Consider the following 25,617-nt stretch of genomic DNA (forward strand, 5'->3'; position numbering starts at 1 on the left):
GATCATTAACAGCCCATTTTCACCAAAATTTTAGCAGGTGATCTCTGTTTTTGTTTATGTTGTTACACGACTATTAAGCTATAATGAAGTCTTTTTAGAGGCAACACTTATAGCAGTTCAGATGTATGCCCAATCTGTATTATATGCTGTTTTGTGAATCCATATAACAATGAATAAAAGCTATCCCCCCTCCTTGCAGTTATAATCGCTGGCTGTGTCGAGCAAGAGCAGAGGATCTGTCAGACATCGCTGCACTGAAAGCCTTATATCAAACTGGTATGTGTTTGTGTGTGTGTGATGGACAAAGGGTGAGAGGCAAGTTATGTATTAGTTCCTTGTTTTTTTCCGTATAAGTTTCTCACCTCCTCAATAGGTGGCATGTGTTTTCCTAGTAAATGAAATACAGCATCTCCATTTCCTCTCTTAGCTCTTAGAAGGTGCAGTTGAATCTCATCACCAGCAGGAGACGGTGTTCTTATTCAATTTAGCCCCATTGTTATCAGACCCTATGGACCTTTTAAAATGATATTTGCTTTCTCAAACCAGGAAAATGTTTAAACCCATACACACTTACTGACTCCACTGATTCTGATTTCATTCTAAAAGGTATTTCATTGGAATTAAACTCTATAGCATAAAACAAATGTGTGAGGAAACGGTCCTTACAAACACAAAGTAATGCTTTTCTTTTATGATTTATTTATCATGACTAGAGGCCTCAGTTGACCAATGTTTTTATTCACCAGTATATTGTTGTGTCCTCACTTAACAACCTAATATTTATATCACAGGGCATAAGATAAGTTTTATATTTCAATATAATGTGATGATGATGGGATAATAAACATGTTTTTTGTTAAAAATACCATCTGTTTTTGCAGAAAAATTTCAAAGTTAAGTTTAAGTTAAGTCATTTCAAATGTAAGAAAATCAGTTGAAATGAAACAATGAAAAAACATACAAGAGTAACGGTGCAGGAAGACCTGAATGGAATGAAGTATGTACAACTAATATGTATATAGCAGAGTAAAAACATTGTATAATAAGATACAGTAAATGATTATGCTGTATACATCAAAATACAGTTGTTTCTTAATGTGCCCAATATGTGTCTGTTTCTCTTGGTTGTACCGCAGGAATGAAAGGAGAAAACAACTAAGGGATAGAGAACAGTAACTTGGGTACATTGGACACAGATAATACATTAAAAAGATGGTTTAAACAAGACACAGCCAAGAACTTCCCATTTACCACAGAATACAAACACAAAATCAACAACATCATCAGATACACATGAAACAGGGCTAAGCTGCTGTATTGCTGACCACTTCTCAGCCTTTTCCAAAGTAATGTTGTCACCTCTTTTGTTGGGACATGGTCTGATTTGCAAGGAGAGACAGTACACCAAGTGCTTGAGGCGCAGAATGAGCTCCAAGTCACAGAGTTCCTCACTAAGGGGGTGATATTTGAGATATTGATTGGTTCTGCCATTATATCATTGCAATTTAACTAGTGTTGCAGATGCAGATAGCTTACACCAACACCATTTTTAGATAAATAATTATAAGTAACATTTTTGCACAGGGGTTCAGCCACAGTTAATCCCAATTCCCTTTTGCTGGTCTGAACACTCCATGGCAGCCACCGAGGATTGTTTTCATTATCAGCTAAACTGTCCATTATTTTTCCACTTAATTGATAACTTGTCAAAAAATAAGAGAAAATGTTGTGAAGATTATTACGATTATTAAACAGAATATGGTTACAATAATCAGTGATTAGCACTATTGTGGCTGAATAGGAAATAAAAGAGCAACACAAAGACAAAGCAACAGAAAGTCAAACTGCATCAACAGGAATTCCAGTGTAGAGGATGACACCTTTTCTGCTGATGATCTCTGGGGATTTTAGTGCTGAAACACAGCAGAAATGCTGTGGGAAGTTGGGAACCTCTGAAGCTCTGAAGTAATCAAGCTGAGCCATCAGCCACAGGCTTTGTTCAGACTGCAGGCAAATCAGATTTATTTCTCAAATCAGATCTTTAAGACAGACAGACTGCACTGTCACCTGCAAGTGGTCAGATTGGATTTGTGTGTCCAGACATCCCCAACCTATGTGTATGGGCCGTAGTAATAATGATGTCAGTAACTATATAGCTACACTCAAACACTTTGAAATCCAATTTGAGCAGCTGCACCCAGACCGAGACACAGCTTCAGAGATCTCATTGGAATCACATTTCAGACTTCCTCCAAATGTGGTTTGGATCTGATTTGCAAAAATCTGATTTCATTTGGTTTTATTCACTGTCCAGACTTTTTATAATCAATCTGGATATGTCCAAAAACGGATTTGGATCCTTCAAGTCCATCCGCCTGTGATTCTTTCTGTATTAAAACTGAACCTGTTTGTGTTCGATCTTTTTTTTTGTCTCCATTGTCTGTGTCCCCAGGTGTGGATATGTGTGGCAGGACCGTGATGGTTGTGGTTGGACGAAACATCCCAGTAACCCTTATTGACCTTGAAAAGGTAACAAAATTAAAAAATATATATATTTCAAAATAGAATAAATAAAAATACCTATAGCGATGTAACAGCTGGTCAGACTTGACTTCATCTGTGTGTCTGTGAACAAATGTTCATCTTTATGTTATGTTGTCTTTGCATGTGTGTATCAGGTGCTTTGTTTCAGTAGATGTGTTTCTGTTCATGTTTTGAGCATCTATGTGTGTGTGTGTTTCTGTTAGGTTGTCCTTTCATGTGTCCATCTGTATTCACATGTGACTATAGCAGTGTGAAAATTGTGCAAATGTTTTTCATTTTGTGTACTTAAGTTAGGTTCTGTGTTAACATTTGTTTCACATCTGCATAGTGATGCAGTTGCTGTATTAATGCAGTGTGTGTGCAAGTTTATGTCATATTAATCTCTTTTAACAATTAACAACAATTAAACTGAACAAAAATGTTAAATATTAAATACATTTAACACACAGCTTAAGTAGTTAACAAGAGTTCATTATCTGTTTGTTTTCCTCAGTGCCTGTTGAACACAAATACCTATTTTAAAGTTGACCATCACTTACACAAAATTATAAAACTTGAACCAAAATAAAAGTTAACTTTTGTATAAAAAACACAGGTAACCCAAATAATAAAAATAAAAAAGTAACAAAACCTGATATTAAATCAAGCCATAGTGAACTGAAGTTCAAATAAAAATGTAAAAATGCAAAGTTCTAAATGTAAACTGTGGAGAATCCAGAACTATAAATGTTTATTCACACTGATTTTTATCTGTGTTTGTGTGTGTATGTGCAGGCTCTGCTGTACTTTATCCATGTGATGGACCACATCACAGTGAAGGAGTATGTGATGGTTTACTTCCACACACTGACGGGCGAGCACAACCACCTAGACTCCGACTTCCTCAAAAACCTCTACGACATTGTCGACGCCAAGTCAGTCTGACATTTTATGCTCTTTGTTAAACTGAGCCAGTAACTGGGCGGGTGTGCTGATGTGTCTTTAAGTCAAATGAACTTAATCTAAACCTTACACCTGATGCATGGATCTGCAATATTTTTACTACTTTTTTTTTTGTTTTTTTTTAACATTTTCCAGTTGTTATTGTTTGGATCAAAGCATCTCATGTGTGTTACATGTATTTACTCTGAGGTTAAATAGAAGGATCATTAGATTAGACATTATCTTAGTTCCCCTTGTTTCAGTTTTTTCCCCTCCATTTTGTCCTATCCCTCTACCACACACAGTGATTGCTTTAAACTCCCACCCACTCAAGAGCACTGACTTTAATGCTCTGTGCTGTATGTTCTGGGTTTGCAGTAGGATTAATGTGATTTGGCCATCTCTGCTGGCCGGCCACATCTCTGGTATTTAATTGCCAGAATTGTCAAACAGAGAGGCTGAGAGTTTTTCTTTTAAGAAATGACTCAAAAAGTTTTAGACAATTTGTCCAGATGCAACAGAGGTCTGACAGGCTTTGACAGCTTCCTGGTATTTTTGTTGTTTCTGTTTATAGTAATAAGACATTAATCTGCTAGTGAGACTAATTATTACTATAAACAGAGAAACAACAATAAATAAACGTAAAAGGGCAAAAGGAGAATTCTCTCTTGCCTCTCTAGGCTCAGATTTTTAGCTGAGTACGATAATGTTTGCAAAAACTTCTGTAAGGCTTGGTCATCATTTGACCCTCATTTGGCTCTCACTTGGTGCCCTTCTGACTATCTTCTTATTCTGCAAGCACACTCAAGTTCAGATACATTGTTCATGCTACAGTGTGACGCTGCCAAGGTTACAGTGTTTAGACTTTTGGAAAAGCAAAACGAGCTGTGAAACGCTTTTGTTTTTCGTTGTGGGTCTTGGAAATCTGGAGGCCATATTTGGAGCAGGAAAACCAAACTTGGAGTGAGTTTTTGGGGTGACGTATTGGCTGTGACTCATTCTTGATCAGAGGGGTTGAAAGTTTTAAAAGTGAATCCTTGTTCTGGCCTTTCATAGGAATCAGTAGTATTGTTAGACATTTGTCTAGTTGTGAAAGTGTTTAAGTTGAGGAATGCATCTTCAGTGGGTAATCTACGTAGAGAGGATCTGTAATGAAATACTAGCCCAGTCAGCTCTGTGTGACACATTTGAAGTGAAATCTGAATCACATGCAGACAAGTTATCTTGTTCTTGATAAGTACAGGACAGAGCCACTGTCATTTATTTAAAGACAAATATTCCTACCACTCTTAAAGATCAACATGTTGATGATAATTTGTCTCTGAAAACCACAACAGATGGAGTCCAGACATCAGACCTGGATCAGTGATTCTGTTGGGAAACTTGAAAGATGTAATTTTTTTTGTTCAAAGATTCTGAATCCGCTGCAGAATGTTTGTCATCACATACACATCATTCTCACATCACATTCCCTACACATGGAGTCAGATGTTGTATCCGGGATCAGTACAAACCTAACATTGCATCTCTTTGTTTTCAGTCTGCTGTGAGGTTCTCCATAGATTTTCATCAAGCTAAATAGAAACCACGTCTTCCAAATGAAAACCAGAGTAGTTTCAGCCGTCTCTTTTAACAGTGTGTGCAGTCAAGCGTTGTTTGAACCTACTTTGAAATTTAGCCGAGGACCTAAAATTTTCTTTGATACCCAAGATCATACCCAACTCAAACTGAGTTGTAGGAAAATGTGGTTAAAATGATGCTTGAGGTACCTTGTTTGAAGCTTGTTTGATGCAGTCATGGAAAAATGGCATCTTTGGGTTTAGAGGATGTACAACTGGGCAAGAAACACAAGCAGCCAGATGATCAGACTGGTTTAAACAGACCCGCAGGTTAGTGTTGTTTGAAGGAGAAAACAAAAGTGATTTATAACCCAGACAGTGTTTTGAGCATCCAGTTTACAGACAGACTTTCTGAGTTCAACACTGACCAAAGCACAATGTGCACAGTTTTCCTGTTCACTGAGGGGTTGTTGGCAACTTTTTATGCTCCCTTACTTTGAGATTTACCCTTTTAAATAAAGTTGTTAAGATAATCTGGCTCAAATGTTGGCTTGTTAATAACCTCTCTCGTCATCGATGTGTCTGAAAGTTGGTTCAAAACTCCAAAAATTTAATACAAGTGGAAATAAACAGTTATCTTGCAGTAACAAAGTATTTGAAGCAAGTTAAAGTTATTGTTTAGCATCCTTCACATAGGCCATAAAACACAAAACAGAAAAAAAAAACTCTTGTAATCATTTTGTACTTTACTAACTTGGAAACTACTTAAGGGAAAACGTAGAGAGGAACTCCAGGGCTCAGGTAAACTTTTCAAGTTCTTGTCTCTTTCTAGTTTCTTGTAACCACAACCAAACAAACTTCCTGTGTCAGTGGGAAACTCCATGCAGCCACTAAGCACCTTTCAACCCCTCTGTTCTTTTATTCATTACTTCCTGTGACTAGCCATGCAGTTGCTTTCACCACACCTTTCTTAACCATTTCTGGTCTGGAAAATCAGTCAGTACTTAGCGAAGCATTTATTTGTTGGTTCTCTTTAAAGGATGTACTTTATATGGGGAACGTATTCCTAATCTCTGCACTTATTGTATAGGTCAAGTTACGTTTTTAAAGGCTGTAAAAATCAACGGCACACTGTGTGCCACATTTCAGTCACACAGTGATGAATTAAAAAGGAAGAAAGTGTAGAAAACAAAAATACCCTATGCATACAATCAACTTTGAATATGAATGAAAACACAGTCATTCAGCGTCCTCTTTCATCAGAACAGGGAAACCCCATTCAGTCATAAACAATAACTGTGACTGCTTTAATACACTTCGCTGATTCATCACAGACAGTTGCAGTTCAGGGCATAATGTTACTTACCTTAAAATGCCAAGGTTAAAGTTCCACAAACTCTCTGCAAAGTTTTAGTTTTGGCTCATTAAACCTTATTATGAGAACACGGACCAGTTAGACTTTAGTTAGAACTGGTTTGACAGCAATCAACCAGCTGATTTTAATGTTTCAAAGGTACATTTGATGTGTGTGTGTGTGTGTTTTTTTGGTACAAGTTTTGACTTAGCATCTTGGCTGGCCTACAAGGAAAAGAAAAACACAGAACCTGTTTATTCTAAAAGGTTTTGTCATTTAGCAGGATCTTAGGATTGGTAGTTTTTATTTTTTTTATTTTATCCATGATAATTTTTTATTTGGTTTTTCTGGCATTGTTACAGTCTCCTGGGGTCAGGGCCCCCCCAGGGAGAATCACGCACTTTCCTTTGGTACTCGCTGTTCTTGCTTATTCTACTCTGCAAAGCAAGAAGCACAAAGTTCTGCATCTTTGTTTCATGTTTAGTGATTACATTTCATATAAACACAGCTTTCATCTGTAAATGTTATTTGAGGCTTACAGTTTCTCTTTATGCCCCAACTCTTTTGTTGGGATGTATGACTAATTGTGAAGCTTTTTTTGTTCAGTTTAATTTCTCCAGCTCTTTTGGCGAGGCACTGTTGAGCTACAGAGGTGATGGAACCACTAACCCTGCATGTCCAACATGCTCAACCAGTCAAGCTATTGATTGGCTGCAGATGCATTTTGACTCCAGACAACTTAACCAGTAGACTAAAGCCAAACATGAATGCAAAATGTTTCCAAAACTGTCTGGCTAAGTGGGGAGATTGATTACTTTCTCCAGAAGACAGATGAGCTTGTGAGGTGGATTATTATTTTTTTGTCCCCACAGGGTCCAATGCTGGACCGGAGCAGAAGTCCCACATCATGGTTTAGTACCCCTAATTCCCCTCTGAGTTAGTTTGTCAACTAAAATATCAAGTTCCTCCTTCCTCTGGCCAACTGTTTCGTATTATATGAACAGATGCCATGTATCCCAGCCAGACCACCACTGTGTGTGTGTGTGTGTGTGTGGCATGACAATACAAACTGTTGCAAATGTGGCAGAATATTTTCAGTGTGCTGCCATGAAATGAACAGCCAAGTCTGCATTTCCAGAGCTATTCAGTCTCTGAATTTTGAATATAACTGCTGATGTTGTTTGTTTAGTGATTGTAATTATACTTTAGGTTATCTCAGGTTTGTTGCTGTCAGAAATTTCTCCTCAGGTGCTGGGTGATTTGGAGCTGCTCCAGTTTCACTGTTGGAAATCAGGGACTGTGATTCACGAGGGTCAGAAAGGGTTGGTGGCTCCCAATTTCAAAACAGAGAGGCGAAGGCTTTGCTCTTATTATTAGGGAATTACCAACTTATCTGGTTCATACTGGTTTGGTGACCTCAGGATTGTATCTGTGCTTTTTGCCAGTGATGTGGTTTTATTGCCTCATTGGACCATGACCTCCAGCTGGGGTGGTTTGCAGCCGACGGTGAAGTAGTTGGGATAAGGGTCAGCACATCCAGAGTACGAGGTGCTTTGCCAGATAATGGTGGGTTGCTCCCTGCTGGTCGGGAGTGAGTTGCTGCCACAAGTTCGAGTGTCTTGAGGTCCTTTCTATCAGGGGTAGGCTGCATGAGATTGACAGGCAGAACTGGTGATGAAAAGAGCTTTGTCTGAATGTGAAGCTCTCAATTCTACAAGGTTGTTCCAATTCTCACCTCTTGTCATGAGCTCAGGGTATGAGATCACGGAGACAAGTGATTAAAATGAGTTTCCCTCACAGGCTGTGGTGTTGCCACATTAGAGAATTAGAGAACAGTGAATAGTTTATACTTTGAGATAGACTGTGTACAAAGCTGACAATACAATCTGTGGGTGCTGCTGGAGGAAAGGCCAGGAGGAAATCCATTCGAATCCTACTACTTACTACAACTACATACTACTTACAGCACCTTGCCAAGAACTACAATGTTGGATGAATGTTGGCAGTCGTGATGTCACGTTGGCACCGGAGGAAAAGTCAGGGAAACCTCAAAACCTCCCAGGATTAGAATAAATCCTCTGGGGACCATTCATTTCTTGAACAGTTTTCATGGCAATCCATCCAAAAGTTGTTGAGATTTTTAACTTTTAATTGGACAAAACTACAGACCAAAGACACTATCATGCCAAAGTACACTGCTATCAGGTTAAATATACCCTGTCCAACTGGCAGTCATTTATTGATAGATGAATAATACTTCTGTTAAGTGATTGTTAAATACATTGACATATATATTACGTATTGCATTAGATCCCCAAGTGCAGAGTTTGCCTGTTTAGTAAGTGAACATAAACAGAATGAATAGTTTGAACAAATGCAGTAATAAGTGATATTTAAATTAAAATACAGAGCAGTACCTGTGAGGTTGCCCATGGAGACTAGAGCGTCATAATGAATGCTCACTAGCATCAGGGTTTAAATCCTATCTCTCTAGTTGAGGGTGTCTTACTTTGTATGCCATTTTTATGCCCCACATATGCAAAACTTTCTGTCATCTCTCCATTGCATTATAGTAGGAATAGATGTCTATTTTGCTCCTCTGTAACTGAATTTTGTATTTTATGGATAAAACTGGCGTAGTCCAAAACCACTATGTGTAACACAACCAAAACATAGTATTAGTCTGTTCTTATGACTTCTGTAGCCTCTCTGTGGCACTTGCCAAGCCTTATCATTAGAAAACAGATCAGAAATATATATTCATTTTAAATGAAGCCTTAGTGACTTCCTAAAACAGATGGGCACTGTCTTTTTTTGCAAATGTCACACAAACAGGAGTAGTAGTATATGGCATTGACTCACAATAAACCACAGTGCCCATATTTTTTGTAATGACAGAACATGTCAATGAGTGTAACACTGTGGCTCACTGATGTGTTCTTAATAGTTTTTGGGCAACAATGGAACTCTTGGGCACAGAGGAATAAGATACTGTTTATCAGGGTTTAGCTACAGAACGTTGGTTTTGGTGTTTTTATTGGAATTGTTAACACTAAGAAAAATATACAGTTTGCTCAGAATATGCTTTAATATCCAGGGTCTGAATCATTGTATTGTTACAGTTTTATTTAGTTTGGCGGGAACATCACTGTGTAACTGGCAAAAGCAACATAATCATTGTAGAACAGACAAGAGTATTTACACACTACATGTCAAACTTCACATGCCTGTCTGTATTAATTCTTAAGGCTATTGGATAAGGATCTACTGACAATTGTCAGATGTTAATTGACTAGTTCATTGGCCTTAAGCAGTCCACACATACTGTATGTGTGAAGGTTCTTGTTCAGTAACTGATGGGGAGCAGGATGTTTGTACTTGAATGTGTGTCTGGGTGGTAAATGTTTCCATTCTGATGGAAGGGCTGGAGAACATCCTTGTTAACACAACTATAGTGATCTTGTCGTTTATTTCAGAGGATTAATCCCTTTCACCTCATCTTTGTCATAGCCCTCGTTTTCACACAGCTTCTGTTTCTCTTCTCTGTTGTGTTTGTGCAACCATGAGTCCCTGTCATAACCTTGCTGTAAATGTTTCTTGCTGAGGTCTTCTGTTGTCTATGTGTTGCAGGTTTAAAAGGAATTTAAAGGCTTTCTACTTTGTACATCCAACATTTCGCTCTAAGGTAAGATTATGTTGTCAACCTGACTGCGAAATTTGCCTGTTACAGCAACGTTATCATTTTAAACAGTTTAGTAATCATGTCTCACTCCCTAGGAATTTTGGAAAAAAAATTGTCCTCAGACAAAGGCCTTATTCCTAGGATGAGATATTAATCATCACAGTGTGTATTTAGATGCTAATCCTGATCCAGATGCAAAATCAAAACTTCTGAATGTTTTTCTGCCATGAGAATAACAAATCTAGAGAATTGAGCAGCCTTGGCGGCGATATGGGCTCTAAGTGCATTCTAGTTTATATCTGTTTCTTTATTGTTTACTGGAACTACAGTATTTTTTGCTGCAATTGCCAAACTTCCCATTGGGGATCATTAAAGTTTCATTAGATGTAATCTAGTTTCTGTTGTTTGCTTTAGAAAGTTGTGTTCAATTTTGTTTCTTTGTTGGTTATGGCAAGATTAATATCTTGGTAACATAAAATCAAGATCAAATACCATCCTTCACTGATGAAGAGGTTCTTCTTATTTCCTCTCTCTCCATTTTTCACAACCCATTCCAGGTCTCAACGTGGTTCTTCACCACCTTCAGTGTGTCTGGGATGAAGGACAAAGTCCGCTACCTGGACAACCTGCACCAGCTCTTCACCTGCATCAAACCTGAACAGATTGACATCCCGCCATTTGTCCTGGAGTATGACGCACGGGTAAGCACCATCCCACAGACATACATGCACAGAAAGATCCATCCACATATACAGACACAGAAACATTGTTGGTACATGATCTATGGCTACCTTTTGTGATAATTCCAAAACCCCATCATAATTAATGCAATTTCTGAAATCTTGAAACCTGTCAGGCAAGCTGCTGACCTGACAGCAACAATGTTCTGGTATCACACCACCTGGAGGGATGTTTAACTCTTTGGCCTCTTAATATTTGGTGTATCCCCCACCTTCAGATAAATTATTGTCCTGTATTTCTGGACCTTTCATGTAATCCTGTTACCACATACATATAAATGGCTTACATGCTCCTGTGATATGAATCCTGTTTGGGCAGGGTTTAAGATGAATCACTTGTGTTTTTTAGCTGTGAGTGATTCACTAAAATAACCAGACTAGTTGAGTCAGGTTCAGCCAGGCTAAACACTTAACCCATGTCTTTCTGTCTATAAGTGGTACTAGTGAGAGTATAAGATGGGTCCAATTTTCAGGGTGTTGGTTAATGCCTTTCTCTTTACAACACATGGTTGATCATACAGTTTAGCTAAAGTTTGCCTTGCCAAAATATTTGATTGATGTCTGATGAACATCTGAACCTAAAAAAGATGCATGCTGCAGCTTTATAGAGCTCAGACGCACATAACTTATCGTTACTGACTGCCTTCCTTTTGATATATACAAGTATGTGTCTGCAACTCCCTTTTCATATTCACAGTTAGTCTCACATTTGCAGGTAGAAAGAGGCACAAACCTCTTGTTTTGAGTTACATACTGTATAGTTTCAGCATCTGCTTTCCAGCTTATTGTGTTTTAATGGAAACCTAACCTCCCGCTGATCACCCTGTGTCCTTGCATGCCAAATATAAACACTTAAATGTGTTTACACTCATATGTGTTTTACTTTGAGCATCATTCATCACCTCTTTTTGAAGGGTGAAAAGCAGAACAGAGACGAAATTAGAAAAATCAGAGAAGGCAAAACAATCAGTAAAGGTCTTGTTTATTGTGTGTTTGTGTGTATATGTGCATTTATAGAAATGACACCTATTAATCAGTAAGCCTACAAACTCAATTAAAATGACATTGTCCAGGATGCTCTGTTTCTCTTTGAAATTTGGGATCAGGATGCAAAGATAATTTTCTGAAGTCAATGGCTTTAATTTAGCAAGGCTGTAAAAAGAAGTAACTCTGTACAGCTTTCACCAGCTTTGTTCTTGTGCACTGACCTGTGAGAAAGTGTTGCAAGTCCTTTTGAAGAAAAAGAAATTCAAGCCAGCTTTAAAAAAAAAAAAAGAATGTGTTGAATTAAGACATCAGAAATGCTGGTTTTCATGTCAGATGTATCTAAAGGATCCGGCAATCTTGTTTGGATTTTCTATGGCTGACTGGCTGTCATCTGATTCTGTATTTTCACTTTAAGGTGGTTTGTAGCTTATATTGGCTAATATAAGGAATACATGTGTTTGTTGAATCTTGGATAAGGATTGAGAGATATTTAGTCCAGTTGAGCAGTAACGTTAAGCTCATTTTGTGTTTTGGATTCTTCTGTCTGGATTCATACAAGGTTCCATGAAATGATTTTGACAGTTTTCTTCAGTGGTGACATGAATGCATGAATCAAAATGCCAGGGCAGTTCAAAAGTAGCGAAAGCTACACTTTTGTAACCAAATACACAGTCATGGAATGTTAGCTTGTGAAGTCTGTTGCAATTTTTTCATACTGGAAAAACTTGTACCACAGTCTTGTACCACCCTCTTCAAAATGAATCAGGTTTAGTCACTTGGACTGCACATGAGCAAATGGGAACAAGACGTTTGCAAACCTACGAACAAATACACATATTAGATCCATCTTACTGCTGGTATTGTGAGTTAGCTTCAGGATGGAGGTAGACCTGCAGGTGATGGGAGTACTTGTTGCCCCAAAATTTTTTTTGATAATGCACCAGCTGAAAAAAACTACACTTTAAGGTTGGATTTTAGATTGATGCAAAACCACTGAGGACACACAGGGACAAGATAATGATTCTATATAGTGTCTTTGTTGATCATGTGAGGACAAATGGGGCTAAAGGTTGTACCTGTTTTAGATTATATTGTTGTTTGTCTGTGGTTAGACCCTGTGTTGTCCTGGAAACATTAGTGACTGACATTTTGTTGCTTTGAGCTTTAGCTTAAGTTCAGTATACCATTTAACACAAAAAATGTAAAGTTAGGTTTAACATTATTAGTGGTTAAGATTTGGTATAACATTAAAATTGTTCTATTAGGGTTAGATTGCAGTGGTTACATTATCCATCCATCCATTCATCCACAGCATAAGTGGTTATACTATTAGTTGCCATATTAATGATGTTAATAGTGATGGTAATAGTTAGCATTAGCATTAGTCAAGGCATTGGACTACAGTTCCTACTGTGTTCATCTGATGTGAGACTCAGAGTTAAATATAAACCTCAAGTTCTGGTCAGTCCCTGTTCCTTACTGACTGCACTGTATAATCTCTGCATCATAAATAGGGGAGGGGGAAAAAATTGTACATAAAAATGTGGTTCTAGATTGTTACCCATAAATTGACTCTGTGTAAGGATTTTCTTACCTAGAAAGTGCATTGAAAAGATAAAACCACAGTGGACCTAACCTTACTGAAATAATAATAATGAATCAACCATGCCACCTCTTGCTTTGTTGTTGTTGAATAATTCGTTTTTTTCATAACACTTTTTTCTGGGGTCAGTCTGGTTGTCATGGTTACAGTCACTGACATTGCACCAAAGTTAAGACAGTATCAGAGAACTAATTGAGCAAGAGGAGTGAGAGATCCAATGAAATGAAATACATTGACAAGAATTGTTTGTCTTTGACACCTGTGGCCGTTTTCAGATTTTAAGCAACTGACCAAAGGGGATTATGCTCATATTTATACATATTTTGTACATTCTTATGATAAACTGCAGACTTTTCTGGTTGGAGTTTGCCAGAACTTGGGGAAAATTATTTGATTTCAAAACTGTAATAAGGTACAGACCACTGGACTAGTCACTATTATAAATGTATGAGCCAGAGTAGGGAGAAAGAAGTCTTTCTCATGGTTGACTCAGCCCACGCAGATACTCTCCCATCAAAACAATCTCTTCTTGCATATAATATTTCTTCTTTCCATATTTGTGTGGATATACAGCCACAAGTCTGCCAGAATGATGCATTCATGTCCAGTCCTTTGCTTGTGAATTGAGTGCAGCTCACCTCCCCCTGGGTTGAACACCCACCACAAATCATTTGTCAGTGCTGTGACATTTTTTTTAACTGATTGGCCCAGATGGACATGTTTGCTGCTGAATTTGCTGCTAAATTCACAAATGGTGGCCTTTATTCAACACAACTACAGAGTGCCAAGCCATTATTGAAAACAGGCTTTAAGTTTATTAGTTACCCCGAGGTAAAACTAATATGGTCTAATACAACAGTCCTGCAATAAATCCTACCTACATGAAGGTCATTATGATCAGTTTGTGCTGAAATTGTTTTTGAGGTGTTAATTCAACTTTATTGTCATTTTGAAATCCAAAGAACCAATGCAATCATTCAAAGGCTTAGAGAAATAGCAGTTAAATGTATGATCAAATGGCTGTAGTGGTTAGAAGACCGCTTGGTAGTTCAGAGAACTCAAGTGCAATTCTTGAACAGACTCAAAGAATTTTGACGTTCAGGACTCAAAATGAAGATTCAGAGGTGTTCCAAGAGAAGCTCCCAATGCACGTGGCAAGGTTGGTTCATTCAAGGCCTTGAGGCTATGGCCACTGCAGTGTGGTTTCATCCTACCTGTTAACTGGAGCACAAAGACCTGCTGCGGTGGGTTCAAAAGGTTGTACTGTATGCAGAAAAAAATGAGCAGAAACAATTTCAGTTGGTGAATAAAAACAAGACAAACCCAAAGCAGAAAATTGGTGAGTATGACATAAAGCTGTTGTGATGATGGAATTAATGTTGTGGAAATATACATTATGATGTACTATACATGTGATTGATTTTTGACCCAGCTTTTTAACAACTAACCTTTGTTTATTCACACTAGCAGTGATTATTTGGATGCCTTTACTTTCATGTGAGAATTTATGACTACATGATGGACTTACTTTTCCTCCTGTGATCTGTTTAAACCCTGCTGATTTTTTTATCCCCCCCCATCTCAGGTGAATGGACCCTACTATCCTGCTCAGTCCTCCGGTCTGTGACAGACAACCAATCATACCTCTCTGCTGGGGTAACAAGGTAAAGGCAGCATGTCAAATGGAAGCCAATTTATGGACATCATGTTGCCCATGTGGTCTGACCTCCTAACCTCCTCTTTGAGACTCTGAAGCATACTGGGGGAAACTCTCCTTGTGTTCTGTCCCTGCCAAAAAGGACAAAATTAACAGTCAAAGCCCACATTCAGCAGCATGTGGCCTGTTGAGTGTTCATTCTCACTCACCACAGACTATTTGTGGATCTGGTATGGTTTTTTGGATTATGCCTTACACCAGGAGTTCTTCTTCAGCAGTTTCCTCAAACATCCCTAAATATGAAGTTATCATGTCAAGCCTGACAGTTGCTCAAAGCTTTTTCCATTGTGCGGTCATACGAGACATCCTCATCCATGTCTCAGAATACTGTCAGACTTTTCAAATGCTGGACCTTGGAAGATGATGTCTGTCTGGATTTCCATGCTATTTAATTCTGTACTGTGCCACTCTGGACTGCAAAAACTCTGGATGAGGTAAAGACTAATTCTGCGTCAAACTTCAGTCTGAAGTTGGAATTTCCCACCTGGTACAACGCCGTAATAACAACCACTGAGGTCTCCTGCAGCCCCATTCAGAAAACCCCAGGCAGTGGATAAAAATTCACGCCTGGGAGATTTTCTTTGATAGACAAAAATACTGCTCCTTGTGTAACAGGTTATGTCATTCTGTTTGCTAGCTAGGTAATATGGAGCATCAACTTCAGCATAAAGACTGGAAGCAAGGGGAAATGGTTAACTCTTATGTACAAATTACACATACAAGATACAGTGTGTTAGTTTGTGAGCTGTAGAAGTGCTGGTGGGCAGATTTTCTTACCTTTGAGCAGGGCCAGGCTAGCTGTAGCTTCATATTTAAGGGACAGATATAAGTGCATCATCACACTTCTCATTTAATGCTTTACAGGACAGCATTTAAGATTTCAAATGTTGACATTCTTTAAGCTTTAAAAGTTGCTGTATGTAAGTTTTTTCAATTGCTACATAGCTGTTGTTAGCATTAACAGCAGTTAGCAGTTTAGAAGAAATGTTGTGAATTCAGGATCAAAGTTAATTCCTTTATTTGCCAAGACTTGTCTCCCACAGTGGAAAGCAGCAGCAATATTAACACTTATTTTGCCTCTAATTCTGTCACTTCTTTTCTTTTACTTAAGTTAGCATGCTAATCAACTAACCCCCAGCCCATCCCATCTCATAATACCACTTCGCAAAAATGCAGGGCAGTAGCATTAGTCTAAAATGAGAGGATAAAGAAGTAGTGCTGACCAGAGAGCATATTCTAACCTCTTGTCTTGTAAACACAAATGATGGCTCAAGGACTTAGCAAGCGACCAATGTAGCAATAGCAGAAACTTACATATAGCACCTTTAAATCCAACACAAAGTGGTTGGTTGAATTTAAGGTGAAAATGTAACTTAAGGAGTAATGAAATACTGCTGATATCTGCATCACAAAAACCTTGCTGATTGCCTTCTGGGGTCCAAACTCTTTGTTTTTTCTGTTGCATTTTCTTAGCATGAAATTTGTTATTTCCCACTTAATGGTGTGTCTAGAAGAGTAGCAAGTTTCTGCAGTAGAGGCAGCTGCAATTTCTGAACAGCAGATGTAGGACTGCATTTCTAGGACCTTAATTTTTCATTACACTGCTACCATACAAAATCTCTTCTACATGTGTGTAGAACAACTCTAACCCTACCCCTACTGCTACCTAATTAGCTAGGTGGTGCTATCGCAAAAAGTCCTAGAAATGCGATCCTTGGACAGTGGGCCTGAAACTGCAGTCTCCTCTAGTGCAAGAATATAATAACAGGGCATATATATGCTTTTTTCCTAAACTCACTGTACTTCTTAAAAGTTGTACTGAAAAAATTAATCAGCAAGTCAGTCAACAGAAAATTAATCGTCAACAATTTTTACAATTCATCAATCATTTGAGTTATTCAACAAAAACATTCACTGGTTCCAGTTTCAAATGTGAGAATTTGCTGTTCTTTCTGTTTTACATTGTTATAAATTTAACACTTTGGAGGTCACATAAAAATAAGCAAACCTAGGACCTCACCTTAGGCTCTGGATAGGTTTCACTGTTTCTTGAAACTTTATAGATAAAACTGAAATCACAAGACAGACAGTCAGACACATCTCTTCTTCTAAAGTAGTGCCTGTCTAAAGATACAGTAACTAGTCTTTCTCAAGGCAGCTTACCTGTCAAGCTGAGGATCCTTGCTGTCTGCAGAAGCATTATACAGCTTTATGCTGGCAGATTTCAACCTGGAGGTCAGGAGATGATGGATGGGATCACAAACAATATTCTCCTCCTTTCATTTCATGTATTTACTTCCAAATTGTCTTACAATTGTAAATTTTATCTTTGAAATGCTGGCTGAGTTTTTGGCTGCTCTCCTTCCTCTGATAGTCACTGTTTGGTTGAATTGTTGATGTTTCACAAGAAGGCATCACTTTGTTTTAAAGGTACACAAGCCAACAAGGGTAAAGAATTGCTGTTTTATCTCACATTCACATGATGAAGGAAAGTATCATTGGTAGATTTTTCTTTTCTCTATGCCATTGCCATTGGAGCTTCAAGTCTTTTGTGCCTGTTTGTCTGCTAAAGGATAACTCCAGTATTTTTAAAGTGGGCCATGTTCCCATGTTTTTGGGTGTAGGTGATTGAGAGGGACAAAAATCTTGCATAATGGTCACTTGTCCATGTCAAATAATTGTCCACTGACAGGCTCAGACTGTTATTATAAGTGTCTGACATTAACATAGCACAAACAAATTAACAGATCAAGGCAGTGGTATTCCAGCAGCATGTTCTGCTCTGTAAAATTACAGTTTTTGTCTGTGGAGTCTAGTGATATATAGCGATGTTTATTAAACAAAAAGGATGTTACTCTTTAATAAAATGGTCTGTCTCTGTAGGAATCCTATCCATGATATTGTCAGACACTTATAATAACAATCCAAGCCCATCAGTGTTCAAAAATACTCAAGTGAGGGTTCTGTTCCTCAGTCACTAATTTCCTTGTTATTTGCACAGTTAGCTCTACTTTACTTGGTGTTTTCACAATCACAAGTAGTTTTATTTAACTTGGACTACCAGACTGGTGGGTTTACTTTATCAGGGCAATTGCAAATCAAATGTACTGAACTTTCCAGCAGTCATTATGTAGCAAACCCCATCTGTCTGGTACCCCAAGAGGTAACACTATCACTATAAATGTAGATTCTGTTTGACTAACGTCTGTCCCTCACTTCTGGACGTGAGGGATTTCACCTGCACGTAGTTCTATCTTCACCCCAGTCCTGTCTGCTGTGTTTCCACTCATTGTCAAGAAATCAGGAATCTGTATTTTTAAATAACTCACTTCTGCTGGCAAGAAAACAAACTCCTCATGCTAAAGCTCTTGTCCTTAAATGTCCTCACTAACAGATGATAGGGATATAAAAATCCTGACGCAGAAGCATGTGACACTATCATACAGAGTTCGGCTGGAAACTTAAGGCTTCTTAAATGGTAACTTACATGTTAGATTTTGTAGACTCATCCAATGGGAAGATGTGATGTGTCAGTTCGACGAATGTTGTGCTCCATTTTCAATCAATACACAGTTGATCACCCTGAGAAGAAAATGCGAACAGTTAAAAAATGAGAAAAATAACTTTAATGAGCTTTTAAAAGCCTTTAAATCTCATTTTTCAAATAATAATAATAATGATAATAACAATAATGATAATAAATGAGGGAAAAACATCTGATGTGGTGAGATGATTCCAAGTAAAACCATGCTGAAAACTAGTGAATTTTCTTACACATTGACAAAATGCCCCTGATGCTTCCACAAAAATAAAGATTTAAAGACTGAACATGACAATGTGTTGTTCAGAGTGTCAGAAATTATAACTATGGAGAATTTGAATAAATCTGGTGTCACTGTTTTCCCCTTCAGTTGTCTCCTTTATGAAGAAACAACCAGGAACCATGGCCTCAGATCAGTGAAGTCATCATGATATACTTTAATGTCAGAGCTGTGATTATACCTGAATGTATATAAATGATGAGCCAAATTTTGACTGTCTGGAAATGAATATGATCTCTTTTTTAATGATTTAAAAATGATGACTGTGAAGGACTTACAGGAAATGACTTCATTGGTGTTCACATGTCCTGTACTGTTGGGTTTTTTTTTTAACTGTACACTGATTAAAATTACTTCTTTTTTTTTCTTATAACAGAGGGCTCCGATCTGTCTAAAGAGTTGCTTGTGTTGCAGAAAGGTCACATATCACATGTAGCTGATAAGTGATGAAAAAAAAATTGTTTATCAGCCAGACTAAGAAAACCCCAAGTCTAAGCGAGTCAGCTTTAACAAGTTGGCGAGCTTACCCCTAAACTGCAGTTAAATCTGTTAAGACAAAATCTGTCGAACAGAGTTTACATGGAAACTGTTTGATGGGTGCTTTATATTTCAGAGAACCTCCTGTGGCTTTGAGTTCAAGCATTTTAACATGTCAGAGGTGAGAAGATGTAAAACCATCATCCCTGTCAAGTTTCCTTTTCCTGTTAGCGGGTGATGCTTTTACTTGACTAACTAGAGAATTGTTACTTAACTGCATATATCAAAATGGAAAAGAAGATAAAATCCAGAATTTACTAACATAAACTAAGATTCAAGTTAGAGTGGTATGCCAACATAGGATTTTATTTACTTACCTTTTAGACACATTGAATGAAATATCCAAGTGTTTGCATCCTTCTCTTCAACCACATTGTGAATGAATGAGTATTGAGAGTCAATCAAGGGATGTCGGTCAGTAGGGGCAGCATGATGGTGATGTCACTTCACCATTAAATACAAAACTTGTATGGCTATAGATTTATCCAGTGGTGAAATAAGTATTCAGATCCTTTACTTAAGTACAACTATTGCATCATAAGTAAAAACCAAGCAGCCAAAAGTTTACTTCATCCTGACATTTTTGCTTTTTATAGCTATAGAATATAAATAAAATTTGTAAATGCCAAATCCAGCATTTAGGTGTGTTTTCCCTTTAAGAACACAGGAAAGACTGAGACACACAAGTGGCTGAAGTAGAAGAATAAACAGCAGGTGTTGCACTCAAAGCATGTTTTTTTTTTTCTCTCACCAGTCTCACCTTACCTCCGTGGAAAACAGCATCATGTTCCAGGAAGTGAAGAAGTGGCCCTTCGCTGATTAAAAACCTCCAACCTCCACGTCTGCTCACCACTGTCCTCAGCGCCTCCCGTCTTTTCACCTGCCCACATTCTGCTGACCACTGTGACCCCCTTTCATCATGTCTCATCCTCTGCTTTTTAATCTCTCTATTCGTTCTAGGTGGATTAAAGTGCTGAGCAGGAGATGAGGATGGAAGGATGCTGTAAATGAAGAGCTGTGGCGAGTGGACGAGCAAATCCATCTTGTATGGACCCCTCCCTCCGTGACAGGCAAGGATTAGCTGGTCAAAATAGACAGGCAGACAGAGCAGTGAAACACAAGAAACCATGGCTAGCTATTGGCCAGACTTCAGATTACACTAAAATATGTTATTTTTAACTGCAGTGAAACATGCAAACATGGAGTGTACAGTTGACGTGAAACTTTTTTTTTTTATCTTCATCTACATCTACAAATTGTTGTAAATTACTGCAGTCGTAATTGGTAATAATGAACATACCAATGTTCACATAAAAGTCCATACAATAAATATTTGGACAGTTAGACATTTTTTGCTCTTTAGGCACTGTGCCTCAGTACATACAGTTTGCTGTTTTATCATTCAGCCATACGCAGTTCCCACAGCAGTCCATACTGCTGTCATACTAAGCAAATACAGAGCTGGGGGACATCTTTTTGAGGCTCCAGTTATGTGCTGTATAGAGCTGCGGAACATTAGACCATGGCTTTATATTTACCATACAGACGTGAGAGTGGTAACAATCTCCAAATGTCAAACTTTTGCTTGTCTCAAGGACTTGGGACTTTTCTGTGCCCGGGCTGTTAACTTTAAATTGCAGAGAAGGGTGAACCCATTACACAGAGCTTAGACATTGTGTAAATGTCATTTTAATTAAGAAAATGTCACTTTAAACACAGTTTCTGTTCTGACCTTTCTCTCAAACATGAGCTCATTGCATGGCACTGTACATGCTTTCTGTGAGTATTTTCTCCACTTAACTTAAACTGACATTTCATCGTCAGAGAACTCCAGGAAAAATCTAGTTTAGTGATTTAAATTACTGTGGGAATACAGCCACTAGATTTGCAAGTATCTATCTTTGGGTGAAAAAAACAACACTCTTGAGTGTTGTGGATGATGACTTTTGTGTGCCATGTTATTATCTCCTCATGTAGTTTGAAGGTTAGCTAAATGGGGAGAGTAGATTAGCTTCACTCATACACTGTCTACATGTCACTGTCTATGTCTATGGGATCAGTTGGTAACAAAATCACTACATTACTATTAACAACTTAACACAAATGAAATGACTTTTGTACGATCTCAAAACTTCTCAAAACTGCAGATAGAGGCCATGTTTCCTTCACTTTAAATCTGCCTATATTGCCTAAGGACCACACGAAAAGACCTTTAGTGATGCTGGTAGATGGATTTTGTTACCTCTGGACATAGACAGGTTTCCAGGATATATGCTGAGCTCAACAGCTGAAGCTTCACATTTAGCGTACAGAAATGGGGAGTGGTATCGATGTCTGTGTAGGTTCTCAGTCATCGAGGTCATGGTAGTCTTAACTGCTAGAGTGTAAGGCAACTGGACTTCTTTTAGGTTTCTTGAAGGCCTCCACAGTTCTAGTCCTAGAACAGTTCTAGCCTAAAAGAAGTCCAGTTGCCTTCAACTCTAGCACTTCAGAGTTGTATCGATCTTATCATCTAACTCCACACAGAAAGTGAATAAAGAGTATTTTCCAAAATGTTGAACTAGTCCTTTAAGCGCCATGTTAGTATTAAAAAGACAACAACATTATTTGCTCTCACCTGTTCAAATAAATTGAATCCAACTCCTCCAAGCATTCTTGTTGAAGATGCAGCCTCAAAGCCTCATGACTCATCTCAGCTTCTAGGCTGACTGTAGCATGGGCTGGTGTGCAGCTATTTTACACAGTAATCTTTCCCATGATCAGCTCTAACTTCACATCACCATGCCTGTAGTTTGACAGAACTACCTGTGGGGAGTATGACAGAAAGGGAAAGGCGGTGAACCAGACTGATTCATCTGCAGGCTCCTTGTACAACATAAGGTTCACACATTCTCACATACCCAAATTAAAGATGGACAAGCTGATGACAAAGTAGGTAAACAACATCATCAAATTAAACACAGATATAAGCAGTGCAAAGAAGACAGAAATAAACTTTTAACCACGCAGTCGGCACCCATGTGTGGATACAATCGGTTTTCATGACCAACATGCTCAAAGCCATTAGGTCTCAACAGCCCCTTTGAAGCTCAGATTCAGTGTGTGATCCCTTGATCAACTAAACCAGATCTGATCTCCAGATGATAAAAAAAGTAAAACTGTTCATTAGTAATTATTAGTAGTACACAAAGCAACAGGGGAATGGTGAAGTGTATAAGGAAGCTCTCTGACAGTACAACTTGTTTGCAGACTGTGCTCGGTCAAGATGACATTCAAACTGATAAAAAGTGTGTGGGCGCACTAATGAGACCTTGTAGGGAATGCTAAGTGGTTGAGTAGTTTCCAGTGTCATTACATCTCCTCCTGCTGATATTTTGCCATTTTATTATGATTCTCTACAGCAGTATCAGTGTTTAACACTGATACACTGAGTTTTCTCTACAGCAGTATCAGTGTTAAACACTGATACTGCTGTAGAGAATGAGTCATTTTCTTTGGTTGTGCATTTTATTTACTGTAACCCGTCCAATGTGGTGGTTTGTCCCTTTTAACCACTGGTAAGCACACTCCAAGCATTTGTGACCCCAAGGAAAGTCTAGATTGGTCTAAGATGTCTGGTCAATATAATAAAAGGGAAGATGAATACAAACAAAGTAAGAAAAAAACTTGAATGACTACAGAGGCAACTGGCACAAAAAACAGAGGAAAATCTGATGCATACCACACAGAAGGGACACCACAAGCAAAGCGCAAGAACAAACTAAACTAAGCATCTACAGCCATGCTAGCAGTTCTGCGAGGCTGTATGTCTGTACAGCAGTGCTTTGAGCTAAATGGTCATATTGGCATGCTAACATGCTTACCATGACTGTGATTACATGTTGATGCATGTATAAAGTTAACATATAACATATCTATCTTCTTAATTTTTGCATACTAGCATTTGCTAGTTAGTACTAGAACACAAAGTAGAGCTAAGGCTGATGGGAAGTTATTAGTTTTGCAAGTATTTAAGTAACAAAGATGTTGGACAAACTGAAAGTTGACCTGATGATGGCATGATGGCAACATGAATGTCAGTATCAAATTGTCTCAGTAGTCACTGAGATGTTTCACTCTGAGCCGAAAATATCAACCTCATGGTGCCATTAAAGGAAAAGTCATGGGTTCATCCAAGTCAGTAACATACACATTCTGGGAACCATAAGATCTTTACCAACTTTGGCCAGTTCATGTGATAAATTTTGAGATATCTGAGAATGGGAGAGTGGGAGAGTATCCAGTAGCTGTCAATTGATTTCAGTCTAGACCAAATAGGTGAACCAGCTAGCTGCATTTCAGAGGAGAAAAGTACAAATGTTGCAAAAATAGCCCTACAATCCACCCATACCTTTCAAGCCAGCTTTGAAACAACAATCCTCCTCTCCACTCCATAAAACACAGATTAATTACGGTATATTATCAAAAACAGATGATGTTTAAGTTGCGTCTGGAGGCAAAATTCTAATCACAGAGAAGAATTTCATGGAACACAGGAGTTCGGAGTACAATGTGCCTTAGTCAACTCAGTTGTCCAGCCTGTCCCAGCCCAGATATGTGGCAGCGATTCAAACTGAGCAGGTGCTCGCTTGATTAAAACTGAATGCCTGTCCTGGGTCTGCCTCTGAATGGTGTGTGTTGAGGGGGCAGGACGAGGTCACATCAAAGTGAAAAGGTGTGGCCACTAGGGGGACAAGCTGAGCTTAGAGTACAGAGTAGATAGATGGTTGGTGTCTGCAGGGTTCAAACTGTTCACAGTCCCTTTTATTTCACCTACTTTATATCCTACTCATCTGTTTATATGTATTTTGTTGGTTCAATGTCTTTTTGTTAAGTACTCTCTAACTTGTTGAAAAGTGCTACATAAAAGGACTATTAGAGATGCATTGTCCACCTATAAACAAATGTTCACTCAAGATACCCAGGCATGCTGTATTTATTTGAATGCAGCATGCATACAGTAAAAGTATCAGTGGTGCAGATAAGCTGTTGTACTGATTATAAGAAGTGCAACATCTGTGGTATGCAGACACTGACGGACACATCGAGGCATGTAAACTCATTATCCCTGTAAAAGCACTCAGCAAATGCACTTTGTTTTTAAGGAATGTGGCATTTCAGCTTTATCTAGAATATTTATCTGGATGTACAGTGTTTGCTTGTGGTACATGCATATATTAGAAAGGTGTGACCGCTTTTCCCAAATAACATTAAGCACTTAGCAGACCTCAAAATCCTCAAGCAATTCCTCAAGCACGCAGCAGTTTTAAGGACCTAATCAACGAACTAGCTCTGCTGTGCTAACCACTAATCTGGTGAGTTGTCTGTTTATTTAACAACATGTTCTATACTGTATTAGTCGCAAATGTATACATTTTAAAAGTGATTGTGATCTCAGCCAACTTGATCTGCCTCACTTAATGCAAAAATTGAATAGTTGAAGCTGCAAACTTTGTTTTGTTGCCTTAGTTGTGCATACATTAAAAGGTTTTCTGGTAGCTATAGTATTTATGACCTCAAATTGGCAGTTTATGACCTATGTTTATGACGTTTATCCTCCTTTTCTTCCAAACATTTTTTGGTATGCTAATACGCCTACATGCTTATTGCTAGAAACATGGTTTGAAAACTGAAAACGCCTATTCTAGGGTCAGGTCCAAATTTGTCTATGTATAAGTTGCATAGGAGCATGTTTCAGGCCTTTTGGAGTGTATTGGGACTGGAAAAGTTGACCTTATTACGTGATAGCTAGCTGCGAGTTAGCCAGAGGAAGTTTAAGTCAGAGGAGGTTTTGGTGAGAGGAGGTGTTAGCCACAGGATATTTTAGTCAGAGGAAGTGTTAGTGGAAGGACCGTTTTAATGAGAGGTTTTAGTTAAAGGAAGTTTCGGCCAGAGGCATGCTGATTTTAGCCAGAGCAGCCTCAGATTTAACCTCCTCTGCCTTCAGCTGAACATCCTCAGGTTAAACTTGATCATTCTTTGGCCAGAACTGAACCCTCTATAGCTAAAATTGAAATATCTTTGTATAATAAGTTGTAAAAATGTCACAGTATTGTATGTGAGTATGTATTGTGTGTAGGGTTTTCCCTACCATTATAAGGCTTAGGTGCAAC

The 25,617-nt window shown here is 38.3% G+C and overlaps 1 protein-coding gene across 3 annotated transcripts in view; it reads left to right on the plus strand.

Annotated features, from left to right (window-relative positions):
* Positions 1–20,376, plus strand: part of gdap2 (ganglioside induced differentiation associated protein 2) — a 33,443-nt gene extending 13,067 nt beyond the window's left edge. The window contains exons 9-16 of one of the 3 annotated variants that reach the window (XR_001959278.2): positions 200–276; positions 2,453–2,529; positions 3,319–3,458; positions 10,009–10,063; positions 10,618–10,761; positions 14,976–15,054; positions 19,542–19,586; positions 20,220–20,376. Coding sequence is in view for 2 of the 3 variants with exons in the window: in XM_018660694.2 (XP_018516210.1) it covers positions 200–276; positions 2,453–2,529; positions 3,319–3,458; positions 10,009–10,063; positions 10,618–10,761; positions 14,976–15,017 (535 nt within the window). In the remaining variant the exon portion in view is untranslated. Of the gene's footprint in view, positions 1–199; positions 277–2,452; positions 2,530–3,318; positions 3,459–10,008; positions 10,064–10,617; positions 10,762–14,975; positions 19,154–19,541; positions 19,587–20,219 lie in introns of those variants that run through there. The other 2 variants (XM_018660694.2, XM_051067053.1) reach the window with 2 other exon arrangements.
* Positions 20,377–25,617: the final 5,241 nt, after the last annotated feature.

Source organism: Lates calcarifer, linkage group LG1, assembly GCF_001640805.2.
Source record: "Lates calcarifer isolate ASB-BC8 linkage group LG1, TLL_Latcal_v3, whole genome shotgun sequence".
Lineage (NCBI taxonomy): Eukaryota > Metazoa > Chordata > Actinopteri > Centropomidae > Lates > Lates calcarifer.